General features: G+C 38.3%; 1 protein-coding gene across 43 annotated transcripts in view; it reads left to right on the top strand.

Annotated features, from left to right (window-relative positions):
• The window catches only part of LOC122809254 (titin-like), a 3,339,665-nt gene that overhangs the window by 2,358,399 nt on the left and 955,339 nt on the right, over positions 1-25,927 (top strand). For 41 of the 43 annotated variants that reach the window (XM_044080625.1, XM_044080596.1, XM_044080621.1 and 38 more), the window contains 2 exons: positions 16,054-16,074; positions 23,040-23,087. In XM_044080625.1, the coding sequence (XP_043936560.1) occupies positions 16,054-16,074; positions 23,040-23,087 (69 nt within the window). The remainder of the gene's footprint in view (positions 1-16,053; positions 16,075-23,039; positions 23,088-25,927) is intronic. The other 2 variants (XM_044080586.1, XM_044080602.1) reach the window with 2 other exon arrangements.

The following is a 25,927-nucleotide window of genomic DNA, read 5'->3' as shown; positions in this document are numbered from 1 at the left end:
ATGCTTAGTTTAATATATATGGTTTAAAATTGGTTCACCAAAAGAACATGTTTAGTTTAGCTTCTTTGTGAAGACGTGGTTATGGGCTTTGGCTTAAACTGATACAGTAGAATGGCATCCTGCTATGACTAACTGAAACATACAGAGAGACATTTGATATTTTTAGCAGGGACTTTTTGTGAGCTTTCAGATGCAGAAATGAAAGAAATAAAATGCAAACACTTCAACTGACACAAAGTTGACGTGAAACAAGAATCAGTCATGCAAACCATAAGGACACTAGGAAATAACATCTGCTGCTATGCAAAGTGTATTTAAAAACTGGACATTGCTTACTTTTCTGGAGAGACATCTTGATCAAGTGTGCATTGATCTTAGATATGAGACAGTTCATGAGAAGCAGACTTTTTTCTAGCTATGTTAGAATTGAAATAACTCAGCATTAACTGCTTGAACATATTAAACAGCAGTACGTAGTGAGTCTGGTTACTCTGCCATTACAAACAATTAAGATGGTTAAGAAATAATAGTAATTATTTAACAAAAGGTAAAAGTATTGCAGAATAAGTGGGATCCCACAAACAAGAAGAAGAACTGCAGAATGCTAAACAGAAAAAAAAAAGGGATAATATACTTGAGTTTAGAAAAACTGCTTTTAAGCAACTATTTTTTCACAACAACCCCAGAGCACAAAAACCTTTCGTGCAGTGACTTGGGTAACAGAAAGTAGAAAAGGTGGTCACCAAACTGATGGAGCCAATGACAAGAAAAATAACCAGAGATCCTTTAGAGGTATTAGAGATATTTCAAAAATATTATGAAAATGTGTATAATGTAGAGGAATGTGAAAGCCAAGAAAGAGCACCATTGGAAATATTTATGGAAGACTTAATTATGCCAAGATTAGAATAAATGACTCAAAAACTAATAGGTAAGATAGGAGGAAATGAGATAAAAATTGTGATGCATAATCAATCTGCAGGGAAGTCTCCAGGACCTGATGGCATTTCTGTGGAAGCTTGGAAGTTAGGAGGGAAGAAAGTGCTAAAGATTTGTAATATTTTGTTTAATAGTATTTTAATGGAGGGGAAGCACCAGCATCTTGGAAGAAAGCTGTTGTGGCTGTATAACCCAAGGAGGGTAAAGACCCATCAGACCCAGCCTCATATAGACCCATTTTAAACCATGGTTATAAATTGTTTATATACTAGCTAAAAGAATAGCAAGGATGTTGCTAAAATTGATATCTATGGATCAGTGTAGTTTGTGGAAAGGAGGTAAACATTTGACAACAGAGGGAAGCAGACTGTAAGAAAATGCTGCTATTGTCGGTGGGCCTTGATGCGGCAGAAGCATTCAGCAGAATAATCTGGAGTTTTGGGTAGGGAAATGGAAGCATTTGCATTCCCTAATACAGTAATAAAATTAAATAGGATATTTGAAGAATTGGTGGCAAGGATTTAAGTGTGAGGGTTTTTCTGTGATAAGTTGTGCTTGAACCAAGGAAAAAGGCAGAAGTGTCCTCCTTCCCCTTTATTGCTTTATGTTTAGAGCCATTGGTAAAAAAAAATAAGGGACTCAGAAATTCAAAGATACAATTGGTATGGTAATCGGGAAAAGTTGTTTTTTATTTGCTGATGATATTGTTTTCTACTTGATAAGTCCAGAAAAGGACAAACCAGGGTTGTGGAACATTTTGAGAGTTTCTTTTCAGGATATAAAATTAATGAAGATAAAGTTAAGGCTGTAGACATAAATTATGTAGCCATTCATAACTTGGTTCGGTGATGCCCATATTTATGGGGACATGATAAAGTGGAGTGTTTAGGAGTATGAATTAAAAAGCTTCTGTTATGAAAGCTAAGGATATGTTGGAAGACACTTAACGAGAAACTGGAAGCTCTTATTCATAGGTAAGGATAGTAAGATAGAAGCAATTACATTGTTTTAGTCCTTTTAGTTTTATATACAAGTTAGGCATATGTATCTCAATCAGGGGGAACGTTGTGGTCTGTATTTAATAAAGACTTAAAGGAATTTATTTGGGATGGGAATAGGGCAGGAGTTCGGTGGGATTAATTGATCCTCCTAATAGAGTAAGGTGGTTTAGGATTACCTGATTTAAAGGAATATTTCAGAGCTACACAGTTAAGGCTTATATGCATAACACAAGCAGGAGATTGTAAGTCAACATGAAAAAGGGTGAAGATGAAGTGTGGGGAGGGGGTGCAAGGAATAAGGAAAGACTGAATGCAGATCCTTAAGGGGGAATAATGACCACCATACTAAATATTATATTCATAGAGATAAAGTGTTCTAAGAACTAAGCCAATAGTAGAAATGTAGAAAGGAGATTTTGTCAGTACAGATGACTGTAAGTAGTGGTACAGACTGTAGATAAGAGGGCAGCTAGAATTTACTGGAGAAACTCAAAAAGGAACTACATTTTTTGGAGCAAGTAACTAGAGAAGGAAATATAATAGAGTAGGAGGAGGCCAGGTAAGAAGTTTTGACTGCAGGTTGCAGATTGCCTTCCCTATCAGGGGTTTATGTCAGAATATATGTAAAAAGAGACAGGGGAATCCTAAGTGAAAGGCTTGATCTGGTAGATTTTTGTCATATCTTGAATAGAAGCTGCTGTTATAAAAGGAAATTAGTAGGACATATAAAATATTACATGATAATAAGGATCAGTCAGAGGAGGTTAGAAAAAGTTGCGAAGAGAGTCTGGAAAAGTAATTTACAATGGGATGGCATATGTATGGCTCACAAGTATGGAACAAAATCCAGAAGTTTTAGAATTTTTGCTTGGAAGTGTTCGCATTGGCATTTTATTTCTCAAGCAAACTTCAAAGAGTTTTTCCTCGGGTAGATAGCAAATGTTGGAGGTGTGATGTGGTAGAAAGAGGTAACTGGGAACATAGTTTTTGGGAGTGTAATGCAGATTTAAAAAAAATACTATGTGATACTCTAGTAACTGGGGGAGCAAATGGCTGTAACTAAGGAAATGATTATTTTGAGCTGGGACATAGCATCTGAATTGTGTAGACATAGTAAGGCATTATTAAGTTTAATTATGTTGGCTGTCTAGAAATCAATTAATAGAAAATATAAATTAAATTCTAAATCTACTGTATTAGAAGTACGGAATATTGTAAAAGAGATAAATGAACTGGAAGATGGATCTTTTGAAAAGGAAGGCGTACATTACATGGAAGTAAATGGAATTTGTGGAAACAATACTTGCAGACTAATGTTCAGGAAGAAGAGTGAGGCTTAAGGGAAGGATTTTATAATGTGCATTTAACAATGCAGTTAGCAACAGTTTTTCATGTTCTTAGGCCATTTTCACTCTTTGGAGTCTTAATTACTTGTGGTAAGGCAAAATAAGGGTCTAGACTTGTGTGATTGGAGGCAAGTAAGTATGCGGGTTAGTTTAAACAAATATGGTCTATTAATTGAGCATATTTCTTATAAATTTCAGCAGGAAGTGTGTCATGATCAGGGGCCTTTGAGTCATGTTTTTGATTTTTTGAAGGAAAACCTGAACAACAAACCCAGCAAATGGAAAACAGGAAATCCAGTGATGCAGTAACAAACACCCGACTCCACGGCAGATTAATCACAAAATTTATTCAACATAAAGTGCAGGAGATAAGGATTGAGCACTTTCGTCTCCACCCTGGAGACCTCTTCAGAATCAATTAAACAAACAAACATTACAAATTTATACACGTATCAATGCTAATAAGTGATCATTATTCAATTAAAATTAACACTAAACCACCGCCCACAAAATTGTTGACCATTTCAAATTGTTACCCATTTTAAAGCTAAATACAGATTTGTAAATCCATCTGTATGTCAGGAGTGAAAGGACCTTGTATGACTGTTGTTTTGTTCTTATTTTCTTTTGCTTAAAGCTATTAAATGTATAAAAAAAGTTATTATTTCCTTTTAATAAAATCACATGTTAAAAAATATGTATATACATATATATATATATATATATATATATATATATATATATATATACACATGAAAGTTGCATAAAAACACATGAAAGAACCTTTTCACTTATAAGTGCCACTGAGGTTGAGTGAAAAAGTGGAATGCGAAATTCCAAATATAACAAATATGTTAAATATATTATATCTGAGTATGCAATGTATAGGTTACAATAAGAACAATATATCTAAGTACATAAAACCTTATCCAATATGAAAATCTATGTTTTATATAAAAATGTGTGTGTACTTATGAAATATATACAACATTATATAATTATCATTCCTTGAAAATAAAAGTATTAATATATATGTATATATATGTGTTATATAGTAGTATGAGTGATATAATGATGTAATATTAATAGTATAAAATGTTAAAATATTGAAAAAATATTAAATATATTAAAAATTTTTAAATTATTAAAAGTATTAAAAGTGTGAACCAACCAAACCAAAATTCCCAAAAGGTTGTAGTGCTCAGACATAATATAAATAATACATAAATAGATATATAAATGTATAAATAAATAAATAAATGGTATTACACACGGTAAGAATGTTTCTTAGGGTCTGATGCTAATAATTTTAATGCTGGTGTAATGGATATACAATCATTCAACCCTTTGCCATTGCAGGCATCTAAGCTGCCATATCATTTCCCTGTATAATAATTTAGTTGTCCAGTCTCCCCCTCTATCTGGAGTCTCAACAATTTCCAAGGCCCAGAATTTAAAGTTAGCATTAGAACATACCATAGAATGTCTATAAAGTGCATTGTTCACATTTTTACGGTTAATGTCTCTAATATGTTCGTATATTCTTCTACGTAGGTGTCTCTCTGTTTTTCCTACGTAGAAGCACCAGCAAAATGTGCAATATGCTAAATAAAACCAGGCCTTTAGTATAGCAGCTACTGTATTTTCTTGCTTTTAAAGTAGTGTGTAGACTGGGCAAATATATAGATTTTTCACCTGTTATAAAGGGACATTGGGGACATCTATTACACCTAAAAGTCCCTCTTTTGTGACTAAAAGTCAAAGAATTATCAACACAACATCCTTCTTTTCCATTCTCTAAAATGTTTTTTAAATTGTAATTCCTCCTGTAACTATAAGTAAGTTTATTCTTAAAGACGTCTACCTTTGTGGGCATAGTTTTAAACGTTTCCCATACACTGTTGATACTTTTCTTCAACCATTCAATGTTATTGTGATATGTCAAAGTCAAATATGGGGTGTTATTGGTAAAGTTTGGATCTCTCTGCTCTTGATCAGACAGAGTCCCCCCATTTTGTGTAAGTATGTTACTGCTTGGTATTACACTACTCAACAGTGGGGTATATCTAGTATTCCTCTTTGTAGTAACCCACTTTTTTGCCTCTTCAATCAATTCACTCAGATATCCCCTTTGTAAAAACATGTTGTTCAGAGTAGTTAGTTCTTTCAAAAATTCTTCTTCTTCACTCGTCATTCTAGAAGCCCTAATCATCTGGCCCCTTACAATGTTCTTTTTCAATACAAGGGGGTGATCACTATCAAAATGTAGATATGAATTCGAGAAATTCTCTTTCCGATATAAGGCGGATGTATATCTCCTAGCTTTTTCATCTTTCATTAATTTAACATCTAAATAGTGAATTGTGCTTTTTTGGACCTCATATGTGAAACTCAGGAATGGTGTACTCTTGTTGATATATTCAATAAAATTATAGATGTATTTTTCCTGACCTTTCCATAAAATTAAAATATCATCCAAGAATCTGAAGTAACTATGCAGATGTTGGTAATATTCAGATATGAAAACATAATTTCTCTCCCAGAAGAGCATAACAATGTTGGCATAAATGGGAGCGCATGCCGCTCCCATTGCCACTCCTTCGGTTTGATGGTAATATTCTCCTTGGAAATAAATAAAGTTATTCCTTAGCACCAATTCCATGTTTTCAAGTATAATACGAAATTCTTCAGGTTCAAGAAGGTCCATGTCCACAAGTGTCTCTTCAAACCATACTAGACCTGTGTCATGGGGTATTACCGTAAAAAGATCTTTGACATCAATAGTTATAAAGATAATTTCATCATTGTAATTTACATTATTTATTTTTCTTAGTAAATCCCATGAATCGATCAATAAATGCTGATGTTTCAGGTGCTAACCCTTTAACTTGACATCAATGTATATGGCTAGTGGTTGCGTTTTTGATCCCTGTGCTGACACAATCAGTCTCATAGGGGGATCAGTAACACACTTGTGAATTTTAGGGATGCCAAAAGTTGCTGGAACTACTGGTTTACTAACCATAAAAAATTCAAATAAATCTTTGTCATATAATCCTTGTAGTAAATTGTCTTCAAGAATGAAATCAATTTTTGAATATGCAATATTTATTTCGTTTCGAGATACTGTAGTGTAACTTTTATTGTTATTCAATATATTCAGCATTCTCCTTGTGTAATCCCACTGGTCCATAATAACCATGCCACCGCCTTTGTCAGGTTTCATTATTCTAACTTTTTTATTTCTTTTTAGTGATAGGAGAAGCTTGTTTTCTTCCTCTGTCAAGTTTGTCAGACCGGCATTATAATGGTGGGGATAATTGCTTCTAATGACACTACAAACAACATTCTCAAAACTCTGAATATCATGTTGGAGAGGTGGGTTGTATGTACTACGTCTTTTTAACCCTTTAGACTCATTTACACTTATATTGTTTCCTAAAATCACAGATAAATTCAACCTTCTAGTAAAAAGTTTTATATCCAATAGTATATTGCTAATACTAGGTATTTGGTGTGGCACAAAAGTGAAACCTTTAGTGAAAAGTTTGAAAAAAGTGTCAGAAATATCCATTCCTGTAAAATTAAAAATATTAAAATCGTTGTAAGAACAAATAATAGAATTAACTGTCATACTTTCCTTTTCATTCCCAACTGTAAAGATTTGTGAAAGGGTTACATAATTCACAACAACTTCCACTATACTTGTACTTAATTTCTGTGCTGTCGGTAATTCCCCGCCGCTTGAGCATAGGATGGCTGTTGTGGGGTCCTGTTTTTTATCCTCTCTGAACTCCTGAGGCCAAATTCCTCTAAAGGGAAGTTGCTAGTATAATACTCTTCCGGATAATTAACCCTAGGGTCATTCACATCACCAACAATATGTTGGTTCTGATATTCGTCATTATTTTCCTCATGTGTCCCCTCCCTATTGTGGTCAATGTAATGTGGGTAGTTGTAATGTTTGAAACCCCGAGCCTGGTATTGTCTATAGTAAGATGTATTATCATTATAGGCATTATTAGACTCATAGTCTTTTAAATCCCTTCTTAACTTAGAAATTTTCCTGTTATAATTACGTGATGTACTAGCATCAACATCCTGTATAGTTCTATAATACATTCGTTTATATTCATCTATTGAAAATAATAAGTCTTCAGATATTTCTTTGTATAGTCTATCAATGGTGATTTTATCCTTTCCCATTCTACTTTCATTGTGCTTCATGAGTGCTTTAATAACAGATAACCCACATTCATCAAAGATAGCACGTATTTCCTTAAATAATACTTCATCTGTTTCAAAGTCTATGTTATTTGGAAATTTAGTAATTCTAAGTCCCTTAGGTACAATATGTTCGTGAAGACATCTGCTAAAATACCAATTTTCCACAGACAAATTTTTGTACTTGGTTAACAACATTTTAAATTATTTACATTTGTCCTTATAAGTAGTATAATTGTTGTTGTGCTGTTCCTGTTCTCTTACATTACTATATGAAAAAGATTTGTTTAACCAACTATTAAAGTCCATGTTATGGTATCTTGTGTAGTCATCTTCATTCCTGTGATGAACATGATATAGTTCAGAATTACTCGCAGAACCAGTCCTAACATCCTGTGTAGTAGGTGGTTCTCTATGGGGTCCATGAGCCCCTCTCCCTTGTAGTTCTATTCCGCTAGTTTTGGGGATGCTCTGTGCACAAGGGATAGAATTCCCAGCCTCATCTTGTGCACTATTTTGCGAGTGACTTTGAATGATTTTAATTAACTCACTAAGAAGGGAATTATCACCAGACATTGTAATATATATGCTCTTGTTGGCAAACTTGAAAGTACAAATGGAAAAATGAGAAAAGGTTTTTTCCTTCAAAGAAGAACTCGCCCCAGCAACCAGTTCAAAAATAGTCTGTATGAACAGTGTTCGTAGTTCAAATTCAGATGACTAAATACACACACAATGATTGAGAAAACACGTGTTCTCAATTGATCGCTGGTTGATTGTGTGTAGTAGTTAAATAAAATAAAATAAACTAACGAACCACTCAGGGTGCTGTGGCGTATAAACTGCTTAGTATAATCACTGAAATGAACTCAGATTCGGAGAATACCTCAGAATAATATAAAATAATGTGAAATAACATAAATACAAGAACAACCACTGGTGGAATAGCGTAGGTTGCAAATATATCTGTTGAGAAAGATAGTACCTGTGTTGTAATACGAAGGGACGTCTTGAGATACCAAACTGTCTTTTGTATCCACTTCTAAACAAGCTGGCGTGCAATACAAAAACCAAAAAAAGCTCCGTAGAATCATATAAACCATCCCAGGAGTAGAATGATAGGCGTGCAAACAGCACCGAACTAAACCAGTGTCGTCCGATGAAAAAAAACGTGTATTCCACTCCGAACACCAGAAACCTTGCTTCAGGGAAAAGGCGCTGAGCCCATACAGCGCCGACTGCTACTGTTGCTATATCAAGCACTACACCGGCATGTAAATAGGGCTCCGATTCACTGAAACCTTGCTTCAAGGGAAGGTAATATCAACATACAGCACAACCTGCAGCTGTATCATACACTACTCAAGTGCGTTTTAGCTTAAATCATCAAGTTAGTGCTTCAAAAACACATGTAACCGCCAGTCAATAGGGTGCAGCTATAACACTCAATAGGATACCTTGCTCCACGCTGGAAAACCAAGAACCAAAGAAACTTTTGAAGGAAAACCTGAACGACAAACCCAGCAAATGGAAAACAGGAAATCCAATGGTGCAGTAACAAACACCCGACTCCACGGCAGATTAATCACAAAATTTATTCAGCATAAAGTGCAGAAGATAAGGATTGAGCGCTTTCGTCTCCACCCTGGAGACCTCTTCAGAATCAATTAAACAAACAAACATTACAAATTTATACACGTACCAATGCTAATAAGTGATCATTATTCAATTAAAATTAACACTAAACCACCGCCCACATAATTGTTGACCATTTCAAATTGTTACCCATTTTAAAGCTAAATACAGATTTGTAAATCCATCTGTATGTCAGGAGGGTTCTAGGTTATAACACCGACAGCACACAACATCGACACCGACATCACCGACACCACATCATCGACAGTTCACAAACACGACACCGCACACACTCAACACATCATCACAACAACCAATAAACAAAACAAATTCCCTGACCAAAAACCACACACACAACACAAGCACACCTAAATCCTAACAAACAAACACTAAACCTTACATACACAACTATCCACAACCCTAACCGAAACCCTAACCCTAAGGTCCGTCACTATCGCACACTAACCTAACCCGCGCCCTAACCCTAACTCACTTAACCCGCCCCTAACCCAAAAAAATTCACTACTGCACCCTTACCTAACCCGTGCCCTAACCCTAACTCACTTAACCCGCCCCTAACCCAAAACATTCACTACTGCACCCTTACCTAACCCGCGCCCTAACCCTAAATCACTTAACCCACCCCTACCCCTACAGACCGTCAACATCGCACACTTACCTTACTCGCACCCTGACGTCTGTCACTACCGCATACTTACACATCCTTTCCCCATCTCGGTGTTCTCCGCGTCGGTGTTTTCATCCGTCGATCTTCTGGCGTCGGTGATTTCGCTGTAACCCAGACCCGTCAGGAGTGAAAGGACCCTGTATGACTGTTGTTTTGTAATTATTTTCTTTTGCTTAAAGCTATTAAATGTATAAAAAACGTTATTATTTCCTTTTAATAAAATCACATGTTAAAAAAAATATATATATATATATATATATATATATATATATATATATATACACATGAAAGTTGCATAAAAACACATGAAAGAACCTTTTCACTTATAAGTGCCACTGAGGTTGAGTGAAAAAGTGGATTTTTATGTACTTAGATATATTGTTCTTATTGTAACCTATACATTGCATACTCAGATATAACATATTTGTTATATTTGGAATTTCGCATTCCACTTTTTCACTCAACCTCAGTGGCACTTATAAGTGAAAAGGTTCTTTCATGTGTTTTTATGCAACTTTCATGTATATATATATATATATATATATATATATATATATATATATATACATACATATATATTTTTTAACATGTGATTTTATTAAAAGGAAATAATAACTTTTTTTATACATTTAATAGCTTTAAGCAAAAGAAAATAAGAACAAAACAACAGTCATACAGGGTCCTTTCACTCCTGACATACAGATGGATTTAGAAATCTGTATTTAGCTTTAAAATGGGTAACAATTTGAAATGGTCAACAATTATGTGGGTGGTGGTTTAGTGTTAATTTTAATTGAATAATGATCACTTATTAGCATTGGTACGTGTATAAATTTGTAATGTTTGTTTGTTTAATTGATTCTGAAGAGGTCTCTAGGGTGGAGACGAAAGCGCTCAATCCTTATCTTCTGCACTATATGTTGAATAAATTTTGTGATTAATCTGCCATGGAGTCGGGTGTTTGTTACTGCACCATTGGATTTCCTGTTTTCCATTTGCTGGGTTTGTCGTTCATGTTTTTGATTCACAAATGCAGAGGAGAAATTGCACTCAACCTGACAAACTTGTTTTAATATAATCTAGTTGTCTTCTTAAGAAGAGACATTGTGTTTACCAAAGCTGTGTTTTAATATGTCTGAGAGCAATTAGTCGTAGCACATGTATTGGTAGGCAACTTGTCTTCAGTTGTAATTTGATGAATGAAATTTTTTGTATACCACTGGCCAGAAATTCAGGAAAAGTTTCCTTCCCTACTCACTCTCCCATCAGATGAAAGCTGTAACTACAAGTCCATAAGGGGGAAGGTGATCGTTTTACCGTACTTTAGCAATTTTGTTTTGAAGTTTGATTTTTAATGAAGCATATTTATCATAATTGACTTTCAGTAGTGGTGCTGTTTCATATTACTGAGAATTCAGGAGGCTCAGCTGATGTGTTTTTTTCAAGTCTAACTCTTCATATTGGAGTGCATGATTTGTTTTTTTCAACACTTAAGTGGCAGGAGAGTGTCTGATTAATGCAACATTAGCAGACTTATTACTTACTGAATTGATAGTCACATGTATGAAAACTTTAAATACAGTTAACAGTTTTTCTTTAGCCATTTATGTCTTTCTGCAAGTATTTAATATTTGAGCCAATGTTGTGTTGTGCGCCACAGCGGAACTTCGGTCCGCTAACGATTGGTAGTTGATTTTTACGTGCCGAGTTACCAGCCCTGACGCATAACGTTCAACGAAGGTACGCCCATTCACACATGTCTCTACGCAGAAGACGCTCTAGCTGAAAATCGAACCGGACAGCGTCTTACTGTGAGGCGGCAATGCTACCGCAGCACCAATATTTTGTGGTAACTGAATTGCAAAGACTTGCAGTGCCAAGTCGTGGAATGTGGAGCTTTAATGACTGAAAATCAGGAGCAAGTCCAGCAAGTATTTAATATTTGAGCCAATATTTTGTGGTAACTGAATTGCAAAGACTTGCAGTGCTGAGTCATGGAATGTGGAGCTAGAATGACTGAAAATCAAGACTAAGTCCAAGATTGACTCTTCTTTGAATATTCTGTTTTCTCTGTGGTATGGCAGTTTTAAAGTTGATATGTGCAAGTTGCAGGGAGTATGTGGGCTTTTGCAGGGGGTACACAAGGGCTTGTTCCCTGCAAAAAAACTAGTTTAAGGAGAAAAGTGTTATTCAACATTCATTCTTCACCTGTGCTTTTGTTCTTTTTTACAACATTTCAGAACTTGGTATTGCAAGTCCCAGCATTTCAATAGGGAGCCTGTTTTACAGTTACTTCTGCAAGGACCTTGTTGTTTGTATTTCTGTGTAAAATTAGTGCAGTTAACTCAAAACAGGTAACAGTCTTTTCACTGACTTTAACCACATGAAAAGAAACGGTACATGAGTCTGATGATTGTACTAACTTCTTAGAATAGTCACACAAACTACCTCTGGAGTTAGCAGCTTTAAGACTTCCTCCCTTTGCATGCTGTGATGTCATCCAGATAGGAGTTATAAATATTTACTGTATCTGTGTGACACTTTAAAATGTTTTTTATCTGAAGAAATTGAAGGCACAGTTGCTTCCATGAAATTAGCAAGGATATGTTCTAAACGTATTGACCTAAAATAAGTTTAGCATCTTCCCACAGTGAGATGTTATTGTTTTCTTTTTCTTTTTTAAAATGTCTTTCCGTAATCTGAAATCACTTCTTTCTAGGGGTCTAGCACATCATTTGTTCCAGTGTTAATCCACTTTTTTGCAATCTGCTTTTTCAAATTTTAAATTAAGGAGACAAGAAAACCCAGCTTCATGAAAGAAACTGATCTAACTTGGCTGTCCAAATTGTGCAGCTACCCTTGTGATTACCTTTTCATCAGGTTAACGCAACTACTTCCCTTGAGTGGCTGTGTGTGCTGGGTTTTGTAGTATGAAATAAAATACAGAGGTAATGACACATTTCCTTTGAAAGTCAGTATAGCTAAATGGTGGAATTAAATGTAATGAAAAATTACATGCCTGTGTTCAGGGACACTGCCCACAGTTCACAGATTGCTAGCTAGGTTGCTTCTTGTAAGTGCTGCGTCATTATACTTGGGAAATCAGTACACATTATTGCATATGTCCTTTACTGAATATATGCGCCATAAACTGCACCAGTAGTTTAGAGGGATAAAGCCCTGACTACATCCTAGATGACCCAAATTTGACTAGCAGAACAGGCAGGGAGGATTGTGGGTGCCCATCCTGGGGTGAAAGGGTTGTGGTTCCCACCCAGGTTGCACCACTACTCTAATAGTGTCTCAGTTGGAGAAAAGAGACCCACCAAGGCCTATCCACATGGAGCTACTGCTGGTTAAACGTGAGCATGGCAGCTCAACTGTAGAATGTAGACCCTGTTGGTGAATGTGGAGAAGCACACGTGTGAATAGAGGGTGTCTTTAGTGGCCCTTACAGTGACACAAGTGTTCACTTTACCATAAGGGGTGAATTTGGGCCATAAAATGAAAAAAATATATGGTGCTGTTGTCAGCAGGCTGACCAGAGCACAAAGCAGCTTCATGACTGCCTGGATGACAGTCTCCTTCTGACAATGTGGTGTCTAATTGAGAGGCTAGATGATCAGCAAACACTGGGTCAAAAACAAGAGAAATAAAACTGCTAAGTTGATGATGCATGTTATCAACTTTAACAGTATTACAAAAAAAGAGAAAGTATGCCTCTGTATTCTGCCCATGTCACTACGCAAGGGGAAAATTGGACTTTCTTTGCCCCACACTTCCCAGTTGCTACTGTAACAAGTGTTTATTCTACAGGCTAATGTAATTCAGTTAAAAACAAAATAAAGTATTCTCATTTGCACACCTGGTTCTGTATTCACTTTTTATCCTTTTTTGGTATATGTGTAAGGACTGTTCAGATCTGGGTATATACCTCTGTAGCAGCCTGGAAAGATTGGTATACAGATTATCCAGGGTCAAAAACCTTGCATTCTGGATAAGTAATCTGTCATAATATCTTCACTGTACCTTGACTCATGGTTTTCTTTCATTGCAGCAGCTTGAGACTTTTCATAGAAAATATGAATTCCTTGCATGTAAAGTAGTTCTGTTGTTTTCTTCAGATAGCTTTTTATCCAAAAGAGTTTGATGCAGATTTTGAAAGGAGTAGTTAGTATTCTAGGGCACAGTTCATTTGATCATGATTAGAGCCTCTTCAGCTACATCACAATTTGCACTGCCTGCAGTAACAGGACCTAAATCATTATCCTGACATTTGGGTGAGACCCATGAGATTTGCAGCCCATAATATACCTAAGGTGCTACAACCTTTGAAGTAGAATATTTCATGTAATGGGGTGGGGTGGGAAGGGGAGTTTAGCCCTCACTTTACGCATCACATAATATTTGCATTGTCAAATTTTGCTAGAGGTTTTTATCATTCTGTCCGTTTTATGACGATGTCTGAAAGAAGCATAAGATGATGAAATGTACCATATCTGAATGAAGCATGATATCTGAATAAAAAAATGCTAAGTAAGCTGCTGTCTTCATCTTCTTGGTGTTTATTTTCCCACCTTTGTTAACCTTATTGTGCTACTTGTGTCCATTTTCTCTAGATGCATTGTGCACTTTGTTTTTGTTATGAGTATCATTTCCTTTTTTACCAAGCTCTGCTGCTTCTTCTGATGGTGATAGTATTTAAGGGTTGCCTTATTTGTACTATATTGTTCTTCCTTACCTTTCCTTTACCTTGTATACCTCATCTTCGGGGGAGTGTCATTCAGCATTACTTTAATTCATGAAATCCTCCTAATACCAGGTTGGATTTCATGATTTTTTTCCTTCACCAGTAACAATGGAGAAATATCTTAATTCCCTGCATGGCACGTTCCCTGTTAATACTTGGACCCTATAAGGCAAGAGTAATCCACTTGCATTTCATATTCTTCCCAACAATCAACCAAGGATAGCCCTGTTGAAAAGAATCCAGTGAGATGTATGCAGATAATAAAAAGGTTAAGGAAACTTTTTTCTCTAGTACTCCAAGCAGGTATTGATGCGGTGGTGGTGCTGCGGTAGCATTGTCGCCTCACAGTAAGATGCTGTCCGGTTCGATTCTCAGCTAGAGTGTCTTCTGCGTGGAGACATGCGTGAATGGGCGTACCTTCATTGAAGGTTGTGCGTCAGGGCTGGTAATTTGGCATGTAAAAATCAACTACCAATCATTAGCGGACCGGAGTTCCGCTGTGGTGACCCCTAACCGGGAAAAGCCGAAAGACACAACAACTCCAAGCAGGTATTGATCCTTTCTGGTGTGGTCAGATGAGGAATTTATTTGTGGGCCTGTTGGCTGAGATAATTCAGCACAGTGATGCTCGTTGCTGGGAGGCTTTTATGAATAAAAGATTTGTAAATAGCAGAGTTTTTCAGCATCTTTTGTTGGAGTGGCTACTTGGATAAATAAGTCGTCTGTGCCAGCTAAGAATGTTCTACATTTTTTTCTTTTATAAAATATTGTATATTGTTCAGTGCAGATATCTTCTTGCATCTTTTTTATTTCTGTATTTTTTTTATATATATTATTTGCATTTATTTACTAGGGTGATGCACTGATTGGTACTGAAGGACTGCAAGTACAACCTGGGTGAAAATCTACTCGCAGTTTGACAGCAATAGAAGTAACATGGTTGCAGTATATACAGACAATAAGCTTAAAATACAGTTAGCTACAGAGAGTAAGCTAAAAAATAAATGTATATGTTACAATCATAGTTATACAGAGTGAGGGAGACTAAACAAACATTGTAGAACACTTGTATTTACATTATGTGGAGTATAACTGACATGAGATTAGGATGGTAGAGTAGTAGAGCACCAGGCTGCAAAGAGGAACACGCGAGTCTGGGGGAGTTCTTTTAGGAAGCAGGGATGTTTAGCTTGTATTTGAAGGTGAATTTTAAGATCAACTTTGAACTTGGAGTAATTGGATATTTCTTTAAGGTATGGAGGGAGCGACTGACAGAGAGTGGGAGCAGATTAACATCACTACTGCATTTGTACTATGTGACATTAAAGGTTGTATTCTAGAAGAATAGCATTTTCTGACACATTACAATTTGTTGGGGGATGACTTTGCTGCTCCATTTTAATTTTGCACAGTTTAAAAATATATAAAACCAGCATAATGTATTTCCTGTGTTTTTTTTTTCTTTTTCAGATACTGTTCTGCTAAAGCCTGGTGAGTATAGCAATATATATACCTTCAGAACATCGACAGACCATTTCATTGAAACCCATTTCACTGACAACTACTACTTGCAGGAATTTAAGGCAAATAACAGGGATTTGTCCCCTTCCCCAATGTAGTGTGAACCTGGAGTTAGTATATATAGTTGGGGGGTGAAGCCCCCCACCTATTTTGGTTTAAATTCTGTACCTTTTGTGTTATATTCTTCTTTTTAAACAAAATAGGTGACCAGAAATTCCATTAGGTTGTTTTCTGACAACCTGCTTAGGACAGCATCTCTGTGTTTGAGTAAGCTGCCCATTTTCTTTAAGGCATTCACATGTGGTCTTTACATGTTTATCGGCCAGGACACCATCATTAAGCCTGCCACAGATTCCTTCCAGTCTTGCAGACCATGCCTGAGGTTGTGCATCTTTTTGCTCTTTTTTTCTGGTCAAGCTCCAAGAAAGGCTGAAATATGAAATGTGACTATTGGCATGCAATCTACCTGCCACAAGTAATATGTTTCATATGGATATCCAGCAGCTCCTTTACCAGCAGTAATTGCCTGACCAACCTGCCGGTCTTAGAAAACACATTCTGAGTACGCAGCAGGAATCTGGCCTGCTTATTTGGTAACTCCTTTCACAACAGGATTGCTGCAATATTAGCAGCACGTTTTCAGGAAAATGACACCCCTATGCATCTTCTCTGTGCCTCACCTCCAGTCATTTTTCTCTTAAAATGCTATCTCCCCAGTCCCTCTTGTTTTTGTAGCATAAGCATACGACTGAAAATCATTATTAAATGCCCACTCATCCTTTTAGAAGAACAAGCCTGCTAAGGCTGACCTTAACCCTGTGGTGCTTTTTGACCCTCTCATCTGATTTAGGTTGGTCCTTGATATATATCTGTACAAGTAAAGTTTAGCATTTCCACCAGCTCCATTAGGTAGCGTGTTGATCCTACTGCTGGTCTCGACCCTCTGCTGTCCATTCAGAGGAGACATTGTTGATGTTCCACATCAAGTTCAGTCACAAATAAAAGCACCACCTGTCTAGCTTTTGTGTCACTCCCAGTGAAAGGCAAGACACTTAAAAAAAAAAACTGTCTTTGAATCTCTTTATTGGATTATCAAGAAATTATACTTTTAGTGGAGCATCATGTGCTATTACTTGGGTATTTCTGAGCTATGTAGTGAATCTCTCAAACTTTGCAGGTATATGCAGATCCTGCAGGCAAGCATTTAGAGCTGTTAAAGATCTGATGTTAGGAGTCCTCTTAAATAGGGTGACTTTGGGATTTCAGCTTCTATAATCCTAATTTGGATGCCTTTTTTCTCTCTTCTGCTGTTGCATTTGGACAGAGAAGTACCTCTCACTGGTGGTGGTGTGTCTTTCGGCTTTTCCCGGTTAGGGGGTCAGCACAGCGGAACTCCGGTCCGCTAATGATTGGCAGTAGATTTTTACGTGCCGAGTTGCCGGCCCTGATGCACAACCTACAACGAAGGTACGCCCATTCACGCAGGTCTCAACACAGAAGACGCTCTAGCTGAGAATCGAACAGGACAACGTCTTACTGTGAGGCGACAATGCTACCGCAGCACCACCACCGCAGTATACTGTATAAATACATAGTAGGGCAGAAGAGCATGGTTAGCCCCTAATACTGTCTTGATCTGGGTATTCACTATGGTAGTTTTTGTGTCTATGTGTAATGTAAGACATTGATGGATTTGTATGGTCACTAGATCACAAAGTAGGACTTGCATGGGCATTTGCTGTTCTTCTTGGGGAAAGAGCACACTGTAAAGCTGTGTCATACATGCCAGGATTTTATTCCATCCACCCAAAGATAAAAAAATTAAAAAACTCCAGGCCTGTCTTAAATTTTATGATAGTTCTGAGAAGTAATCCCAGGCCAGTATAGGCACAAGTAGTAGACATTTGTCATACGGTTGTGGAGTTACATCTGTCACCAAGATGGACTTGTTAACTTCTTGTGAGGTCATTTCTTCATGGACTAGGTAGGTTAATTTTGTACCCATACTGTTCATCTTTGGACAATAAAATTGATGCACACTTGGCAGTTTACTGATGGCGTGCATCAAAGATAGCCATTGCATTCCTTCTCCTCATCAAGCAGTTGGAGCTCACTTGAGAGTAGCCTGCACCTGTTGAGCAAACTTTTCTAATCCCCTAGAGACATATTCTGTGGTAGGAGTTGTGATTGGGGATATTTCCACCAGATCTCCCAGGCCTTTCAGGGGTTGATGACTCAGTTTGGGGAGTTTGTAGTGGAACCTCTCACTCTACGGTTTTCACGGCTACAGTTTGATGCCTGGTTTAAGCTTTTCTCAGAGGTGCAGCAGTGCATCTTTAGGGAGCTTGGACTAACTGATGCCCATGCCAGGCCTTTGCATTCCCAAGCCACCACTGATGTATCCCTGAGTGTAGGTTTCCCAGCAATGCACCTCCTTCACTTTCCCTATCATTTACTTGACCCAGCTCATGTCTGTGAAGGATGAACTTGGCAATCACAGAGTTAAGGTTATGAAAAGGTTTCTGTCACCCTCTGGTGCCTTGATATTGGAGCTCTGAAATCAGTAACTCATACTTTTTTTTTTTTTTTTTTGAGATGCACAAGGTCAGTGAGTTCTTCCCATCCTAGTCAGTCTGTCCCATCATTTAGATAAGACCTCAGGCTGATGAATTTTGTGTGAACTGGCATTGTCCCTATTGCCTACCCCCAGAATTGTTGGTAAGTTGCCTGTGGAGGAAAGATGATGAGGAGCCTTTGCCCCATCCCACTCATGGAGTCAGTGCTAAAGTATTCTTTATTTGCAGATTGGAGATGTGTAGTTTCTGTATTCTTCCATTTGAATGTAGTGAGTTCCTCTCGAAGCATCCAAGTCCATCTCCTTTATCTCTGCAATCAAGCATTGGTCCCAGAAAACAGAACACCCAATAGTGTAGCTGGTTCGGCCAGCACCCTGGGCCGGTACTTTGAACCAGGGCCCCACCCCCTCCCTCTCACCACTTTTCAAGTGAAGAGCAAAAAAAAAAAAAGCCAATCCATACACTGTAAGTGATCAGCTTATTACAGTTAGATCTCTGCCTTGTCCCCCAATTCTTCCACTGAAAAGCAAAACAAAAAAAAAAAAAAAAAACAGACATTCCTTCTACTGGCACAACAACTAGGTGGCCAGATGCACAACACCCTCACTCCACCACCCCTCCTGACCTAGCCTTTCAGGTCTCATTTCTGTGCCCTACCTCCAGCTCACCCTCAACTAATTTCTTTTAAACTTTAGCAAACAAAATGTAGCAAACAATCTTTTTAAAAGTGTAGCAACAGTTTATACCCTGACTACACAGAGCATTACAGTGCTCAGGCTTAGTTCAAACAAAAAAAGTGTTATTTTACTTTTAAACTGTAGCACACTGTGACCGCAAATTCAATACCAGCTTTTAAAAGTTGATATTGCATTAAAGAAAAATTGGAATCGGTTGGTCGTGCCCCCCAACACTTTTTACCTGGGGCATTTGCCCCTCTCACCCCACCCTAGCTATGCTACTGAGAACACGTGATCATCATACCACTTATACAGTATAACGCATACACTGAACCGACTGATATTGCCAACATTCTGGCAGACAGGTTTAGTGCAAACTTCACCCCCCTCTCACCCCCTAAAGGGCCCATAACCATACCAAAAGAATGTAGTGCCCGACAATCACTGACACACAGGTTTAAACAGCCCTATCCAAAGCCAAAAATACAGCTTCAGTGGGACCAGACGATGTCCCAGGCTGCGTCTTACACATGCTCCAAAATGAACAAACCCCTCACCTAAACACACTGATCAAAGTCAGCCTCTCTACAGGGTACGTACCCATAGAGTGGTGCACAGCAGCAGTTATCCCGCTCCACAAAGGTGGAGCCACAACGGACCCAGGGAACTATCACCCTATAAGCCTGACTAGCCTGGTCTGCAAGGCTATGGAGCGCATCATCATGGAATTCATTAACAGAGATATTGGGAATCTTCAAACATTGGACCCTACCCATTTTGGCTTTGTTAAGGGCAGGTCATGCCTCATAAACCTGGTGGACTTCTTTGAGACAGTTACCAAGGCTTTAGATGAGGGAAAGGAGGTCCACACAGCCTACCTAGACCTCGCAAAGGCTTTTGACACCATTCCCCATTCTAGTGTTATAGACAAGCTCACCAGCCTTAAACATAAACCCCTACATCACGAGATGGGTTGCCAGATGGCTCACAGATTGAACCCACACGGTGAGAGTTGCAGGCTCTAGGTCCGACTCTAAACCAGTTACAAGTGGCGTCCCCCAGGGCTTAATCCTGGGACCCCTCCCGTTCGGTATATACTTCTCAGAGGTACAGGCAAGCACAGGAGGACTATGGCTGACCAAGTTTGCAGACAACTGCAAACTGGGGCCCTTAATTGACTCTCCAGCTGATACAGACATCCTCCAGAAGGGTCTCACTGAGAAGGATACCTGGTGTCAAAATCATGGCCTCAAGCTAAATGCCAAAAAGTGCATAGTCATCCCCTTTGGAAAAAACAAAGTACCCGCAAACTACCACATACGTGGTAGTCCCCTAAATACAGAAAATGTAATAAGGGATCTGGGGACCCAAGTAGATAGTAATCTCTCCTTGGATAATCATATTGCCAAGGTGGTTAGAAAATCCTTCTATGTGGTTCACCTAATCAGAAAAGGGTTCGCATCTAGAACAAAAGAGGTTATTGTGCCCCTGTACTCATCTCTCATCAGATCCATCATAGAGTACAATGCCCCATTTGGGATGTACCTTACAAGCCACCTGCAACAGCTGGAAAGACCACAGACGTACCTCACCAAGAGAATTACTGGCCTCAAACATATGCCCTATGCAGCCCGACTGAAGAAACTCCAGCTGTACTCAGTTGCATACCGCTTACTCAGAGGTAATCTCTGCCTGACATACAAGGCCATGTCCAGCCCAGAATTGATGGACATGCTCCACCTAAAAGAAAATAAATAAATCCCCGAGAGCCACATGCTCTAGGGATCTAAATCTCACTAGAATGATAAATAGGACATGCTGGAGGGATAGATTCCTGTCCCAGAGACTCCCCATGCATTGGAACAGAATTCCACTGTACATTAGGCAGAGCACCTCACTAACAGTCTTCAGTAGAGAAACCTTGATGAGTGGATGAGAAACAGAAAATTTACCCCGGGGATCACTGCAGTGGCTGTGCTGGAATGAGACACAGGGAGCTAATGGCTCTGCTGGACCGAGGCACAGGGAACTAATCAAAGGGGGCGGCGAAAACCAACACATTCTGTCTAGGCTTATAGATGCCCTCGGGCAGATAGTACTTACCTATGAACCTATAAAGCATGGAACAGGGTGGACAAGAGGTTTTTTTCTTTGCTGTGTTGGAACTTAGGTCCCTCAGCTGTCTGTCTCACCTATTCAGGTTTCACACAGACCCTGCCAATTTAAAGAGGCTTCCCATTTGGATGAAAGAGTATCCCTTACTGCTCCAATTTGTTTGTTATGGGTGATTCTGTTCTGTTCTTGCACCTGTGTAACTTGAGCCTTGGTTATTCTGTAGTTATAATGCATACATTGGTCATTTCTGGCTAGCATGAGCTGGTGGAGGGAGGGACTGTTGGCTGGCAGTGGCTTGGTATTATTTCCTAAAAAGAGTTCTGCATCTCTGCCCCACTTTGAAGAACCCAGCCCATTCATGTACTTGACACTTCATGACCGACAGCTTTGCCTATACCTCATTTGAACAGACTTGCCTCAGTGGCAGTAGAGTTTGTCTCTTGGAAGAGCTCCCTTTCCTTAATAGTCATAACATTTGCTTGCTTTGTCTTTGAACATCAAGGCTCTCATCTGTAGTGAAACATATCTCGTCTTTAACAAGGACTGGCTATTCTTTAAGACTAATCCATATTTATTCTTGAAAGTGATGTCAAATTAAGTCTGTCCATCCATTTGTTTGCTTTCTTCATGTGGACAGAATTCTGAAATGAGCACAGGAGTGCCACAGTGCACTTCAGGTGGATTGGTAACTGCATTATCTTTTACTGGCAGTTACCAGTTGGAAAATGAAGCAGTCATAGGTCAGTGCACCATGAAAGTGTCTGCTTCTAGTGCTTGTTTCAGGCATGTGTTTACATTGTGATCATGTGTGCCACAGCTTCATATTTATCAATTCACAACTTCACCAAGCATTATTTTTATTTGGAATTATAACCACAAGAGATGAGCTTTCATTGCTACTTGAGTATTTCAGGATTGATCCTCTGGGACTTCACCCTTTTTGCCTTCTTCTAGCTCCGACCCAATGGCGATTTTTTTCTATTTTTTAAATCTTCCCAGTCATAGTCCTACTGAGTAGGCACTTCAGTGTAAAATATGCAAGGTATGTTCTTAACATTTTATTTGATCCATGTAGGGTCCCTGCTCAGTGAGTCCTAATTACTCTCCCTTGTGTAGATGACCCCCTGTATCAGACAGCTGTATTCTCTGTACTGTGGAAGTCTGACAAGTATATATTCTTTATGTTCTTGTATTGGTTGGTTTATGGGTATGTTGGTGTGCAGAAATGTGTGCTAGGCAGGCTGTCCTAGTGTAGTAAGTGATGAAACAGTGGGAGCCAGTGAAAGGGTGCAGTGAAGGTACTTCAGAGAAGAGCAACCGTTTTGAAGTGGAAAGGAAAGATGTCCTTGATAAAAGATCCAGTAAGGCTATATCCTTTCATAGTTGAACTGATACTGTAAAAATATATCTGCTAGTTACATGTACATTTAGTTTTATCTCCTTGTGGGTGGGTACCAACTAGTAAAATGATTTGACATTGTCCTGGTGTAGACAGCTTGTATTTCTTAGTGTCTGACTTAGGAGAAAGACTTTCCTCTTATTACAGTTTTTGCTAACTGTTCTTCAGTTTCCTTTGTAGAAGCTGTGGTCCGCAAAGTTGGAAGACCAAGGAAGGGTAAGCCGCCAGGTCCTACTATTTCATTTTAAAATTAACACTTAAGCTGTAAAGTATTTATTCCTGCATTGATCTGTGCATAATCATTTCAGGCTTCTGATCAGATTGGTCAGAGTGAATGCACTCGGAGAAATTGGGATGTTGCTTTTTGTAAGGAGATTTTTGTTTTTCCTCAAGTGAAGGTGAGGGAGCATGGAGGTACTTTAGGCTGTTTAATATTGAATCTCACATAGTCTTCTGAGTTTAGTCAAACAAGCATAGTTCCACATTGTGACTGTACTGTTTTGATATCTGGAATTTTGGATGTAATGCAGTTTTTCATGTGCTCCAAAGGTTAATGTTAGGGTTAGGGTCTCATTCAACACAACCTTCCTATTAGAACTAGATATATTAACCCAAAAACTAAAAAATATCAAAACTTCATTCTCAAATTCCAAGTTGAACATTAATGCCCAATGGAATCTCACAATGGATGGCAACATCCACCCAAACCCTGGGCCATCCCCCACTGTTTACTCTAGCCTTAGCACTACGTCTCCCCTTAACACTCATACCTTAAACAGATCTCCAGTTTCTCTCCTGGTCAGCCACCTAAACATTAGAAGTTTAAATAATAAAATCCATCACCTCCATGCCCTACTAGAACTCCTATCCCCAGATATTCTTTGTCTACCCGAAACTTGGCTAAAACCATCAACCTCTGACAATGAGGTTTTAGTACCAGTTCATAACATATTAAGACTTGACCGTGCTGCCAAAAAGGGAGGTGTGGTAGCTGTTTTTTTAAATCCATGCTAGAGATAACCATAGAGGACCCCCAATCATATTGAGATGATAAAGTTGAAATCATCATTACTAAACTACATCTCAACAAAAACAAAAGCATATATATTGTCTGCATCTATATTCCTCCAGGTAACATCATAAAAATACTTGACATACTAAACTGGCTGTCTAATAAATACCCCCAATAAACTTTTGTACTCTGGGACTTTAATGTAGACTGGTGCTAACCCCCTATTCATCATGTAAACCTATATGGATTCTCACAGGTTATATCCTCCCCTGCTAGGATATCTAACCCCTACAATAAAGAAATTATCTTAGACTGGATACTTATCAACAGTCATCCCTATATGTATAAAGCAGGGACCCTAACCATGACATAAGCGATCACCTTCTCACCTATATTATCAAGCAAAAGGCTGAAATCCCTAACCTACCCATTTATAAAACAATCAGGAACAAGAAATACTTTAACCTTAATGATTTCCAAACTGAACTTAAACTCTGTAACTGGTCAGTACTCAAATACCTGCCACTTGAGAAAGCTGTAAAATACTTTAATAGCAAATTCTTAGCCATCTTGACACCCATGCACCATCCCGTTCTATTAGAACTAAAACTACCCCTTGGCTTACAGTAGAAACTAGACAAAAAAATCTTACTTGGAAATAAAGCTTGGGCCACTTGGCGAACCACAAAAACCCACACAAATCAACTTAGTTACAGACAATTAAGGAATGAGACAAAAAAGTCTATTATGACTGGCAAAAAAAACTGTTATTACCACCTTCAGCAGAAGCACCAAAATAAACCCCAAAAATTATGGGCAGGTTTAAATCAACTTCTCCACTCAGGTCAATCCTCCACCTCCACCCCCTCAACTTCCAATGAAAAACCTCCTGTAGAGGTCACCAATTCCTTTAATAGCTTCTTTACAGAAACCATCCAACACCTAGCCAGTCAGTTATCCCCTAGTGGGCCAAATCCAACAACTTCTAAGCCCAGTGCCCACAATACCTTTAAATTTCAACCAGTCTCAACCTCATTTATCCGAAAACTAATTAGGAAACTAAAACCAACTACCCTATCTGCAGATGATCTCCCTGCCGAGGATTTACAAAAAGCAGCTGATGCAGTGGCCTACCCAATATCCATTCTGATCAATAGAACTATATCTGAAGCTACTGTTCCCACCATCTGGAAGATTTCCCATGTTATCCCGCTCCATAAGGGAGGCAGTTCCACTAAGCTCTCAAATTACAGATCCATAGCTATTTTGTCACCACTAGCCAAAATCATGGAAAAATGTATCCATACACAACTCCTGAACTATCTTGTTGTAAACAATCTCCTGATAAACTCACAACATGATTTTAGACTGTACCATAGTACCACCACTGCCCTGCTCTCCTTCACTAATGCTATAAATCAAAAACGTAATAGTAATAAACTTTCCTCAGCCATCTTCCTTGATCTGTCCAAAGCTTTCGATATGGTAAACCACCAACTACTTATACAAACCCTGGAATTTAGATACTCAGGCTATACAATGGTTTAAGTCATATCTTAGTGGTAGACAACAGGCGGTCCTATGGAAAGACAACTTATCTACCCTTCTACCTATCACACTTGGTGTCCCTCCGGGGTCCATCTTAGGACCCCTCCTATTTTCCATATCCATCAATGACCTGAACAAGGTAATTCCGGATGCTATCTGTATTCAATATGCGGACGACTGAACCCTGATTTGTTCTGCCACATCCCCAGCAGAGCTACAATTTCTATCCCAAAAAGCTTTTAATGTGGTCGAAAATTGGCTCCTCAATCGCTGTCTTATATGAAATCCCCAAAAAAACTAAACTGCTACTGTTCTCTCCATCTCGTAGGACCTCCTCTCTAACCTTTTCCATTAAATCTAATGATGGCACTATTATCTTGCCAGATCCCTCTACCAAGCTCCTAGGTATAATAGTTGACAATAACCTGTGGTTTGACTTGCATATCAACCGTATGATTAAAACCGTTAATAAAAAACTTTGTTCCCTATAGGACAA

The sequence above is a fragment of the Protopterus annectens genome, chromosome 8.part0 (assembly GCF_019279795.1).
Source record: "Protopterus annectens isolate FY-2018-M chromosome 8.part0, PAN1.0, whole genome shotgun sequence".
Taxonomy (NCBI): domain Eukaryota; kingdom Metazoa; phylum Chordata; order Ceratodontiformes; family Protopteridae; genus Protopterus; species Protopterus annectens.
The sequence above is the reverse complement of the archived record's forward strand: the minus strand, read 5'-3'. Positions and strand labels throughout refer to the sequence as shown.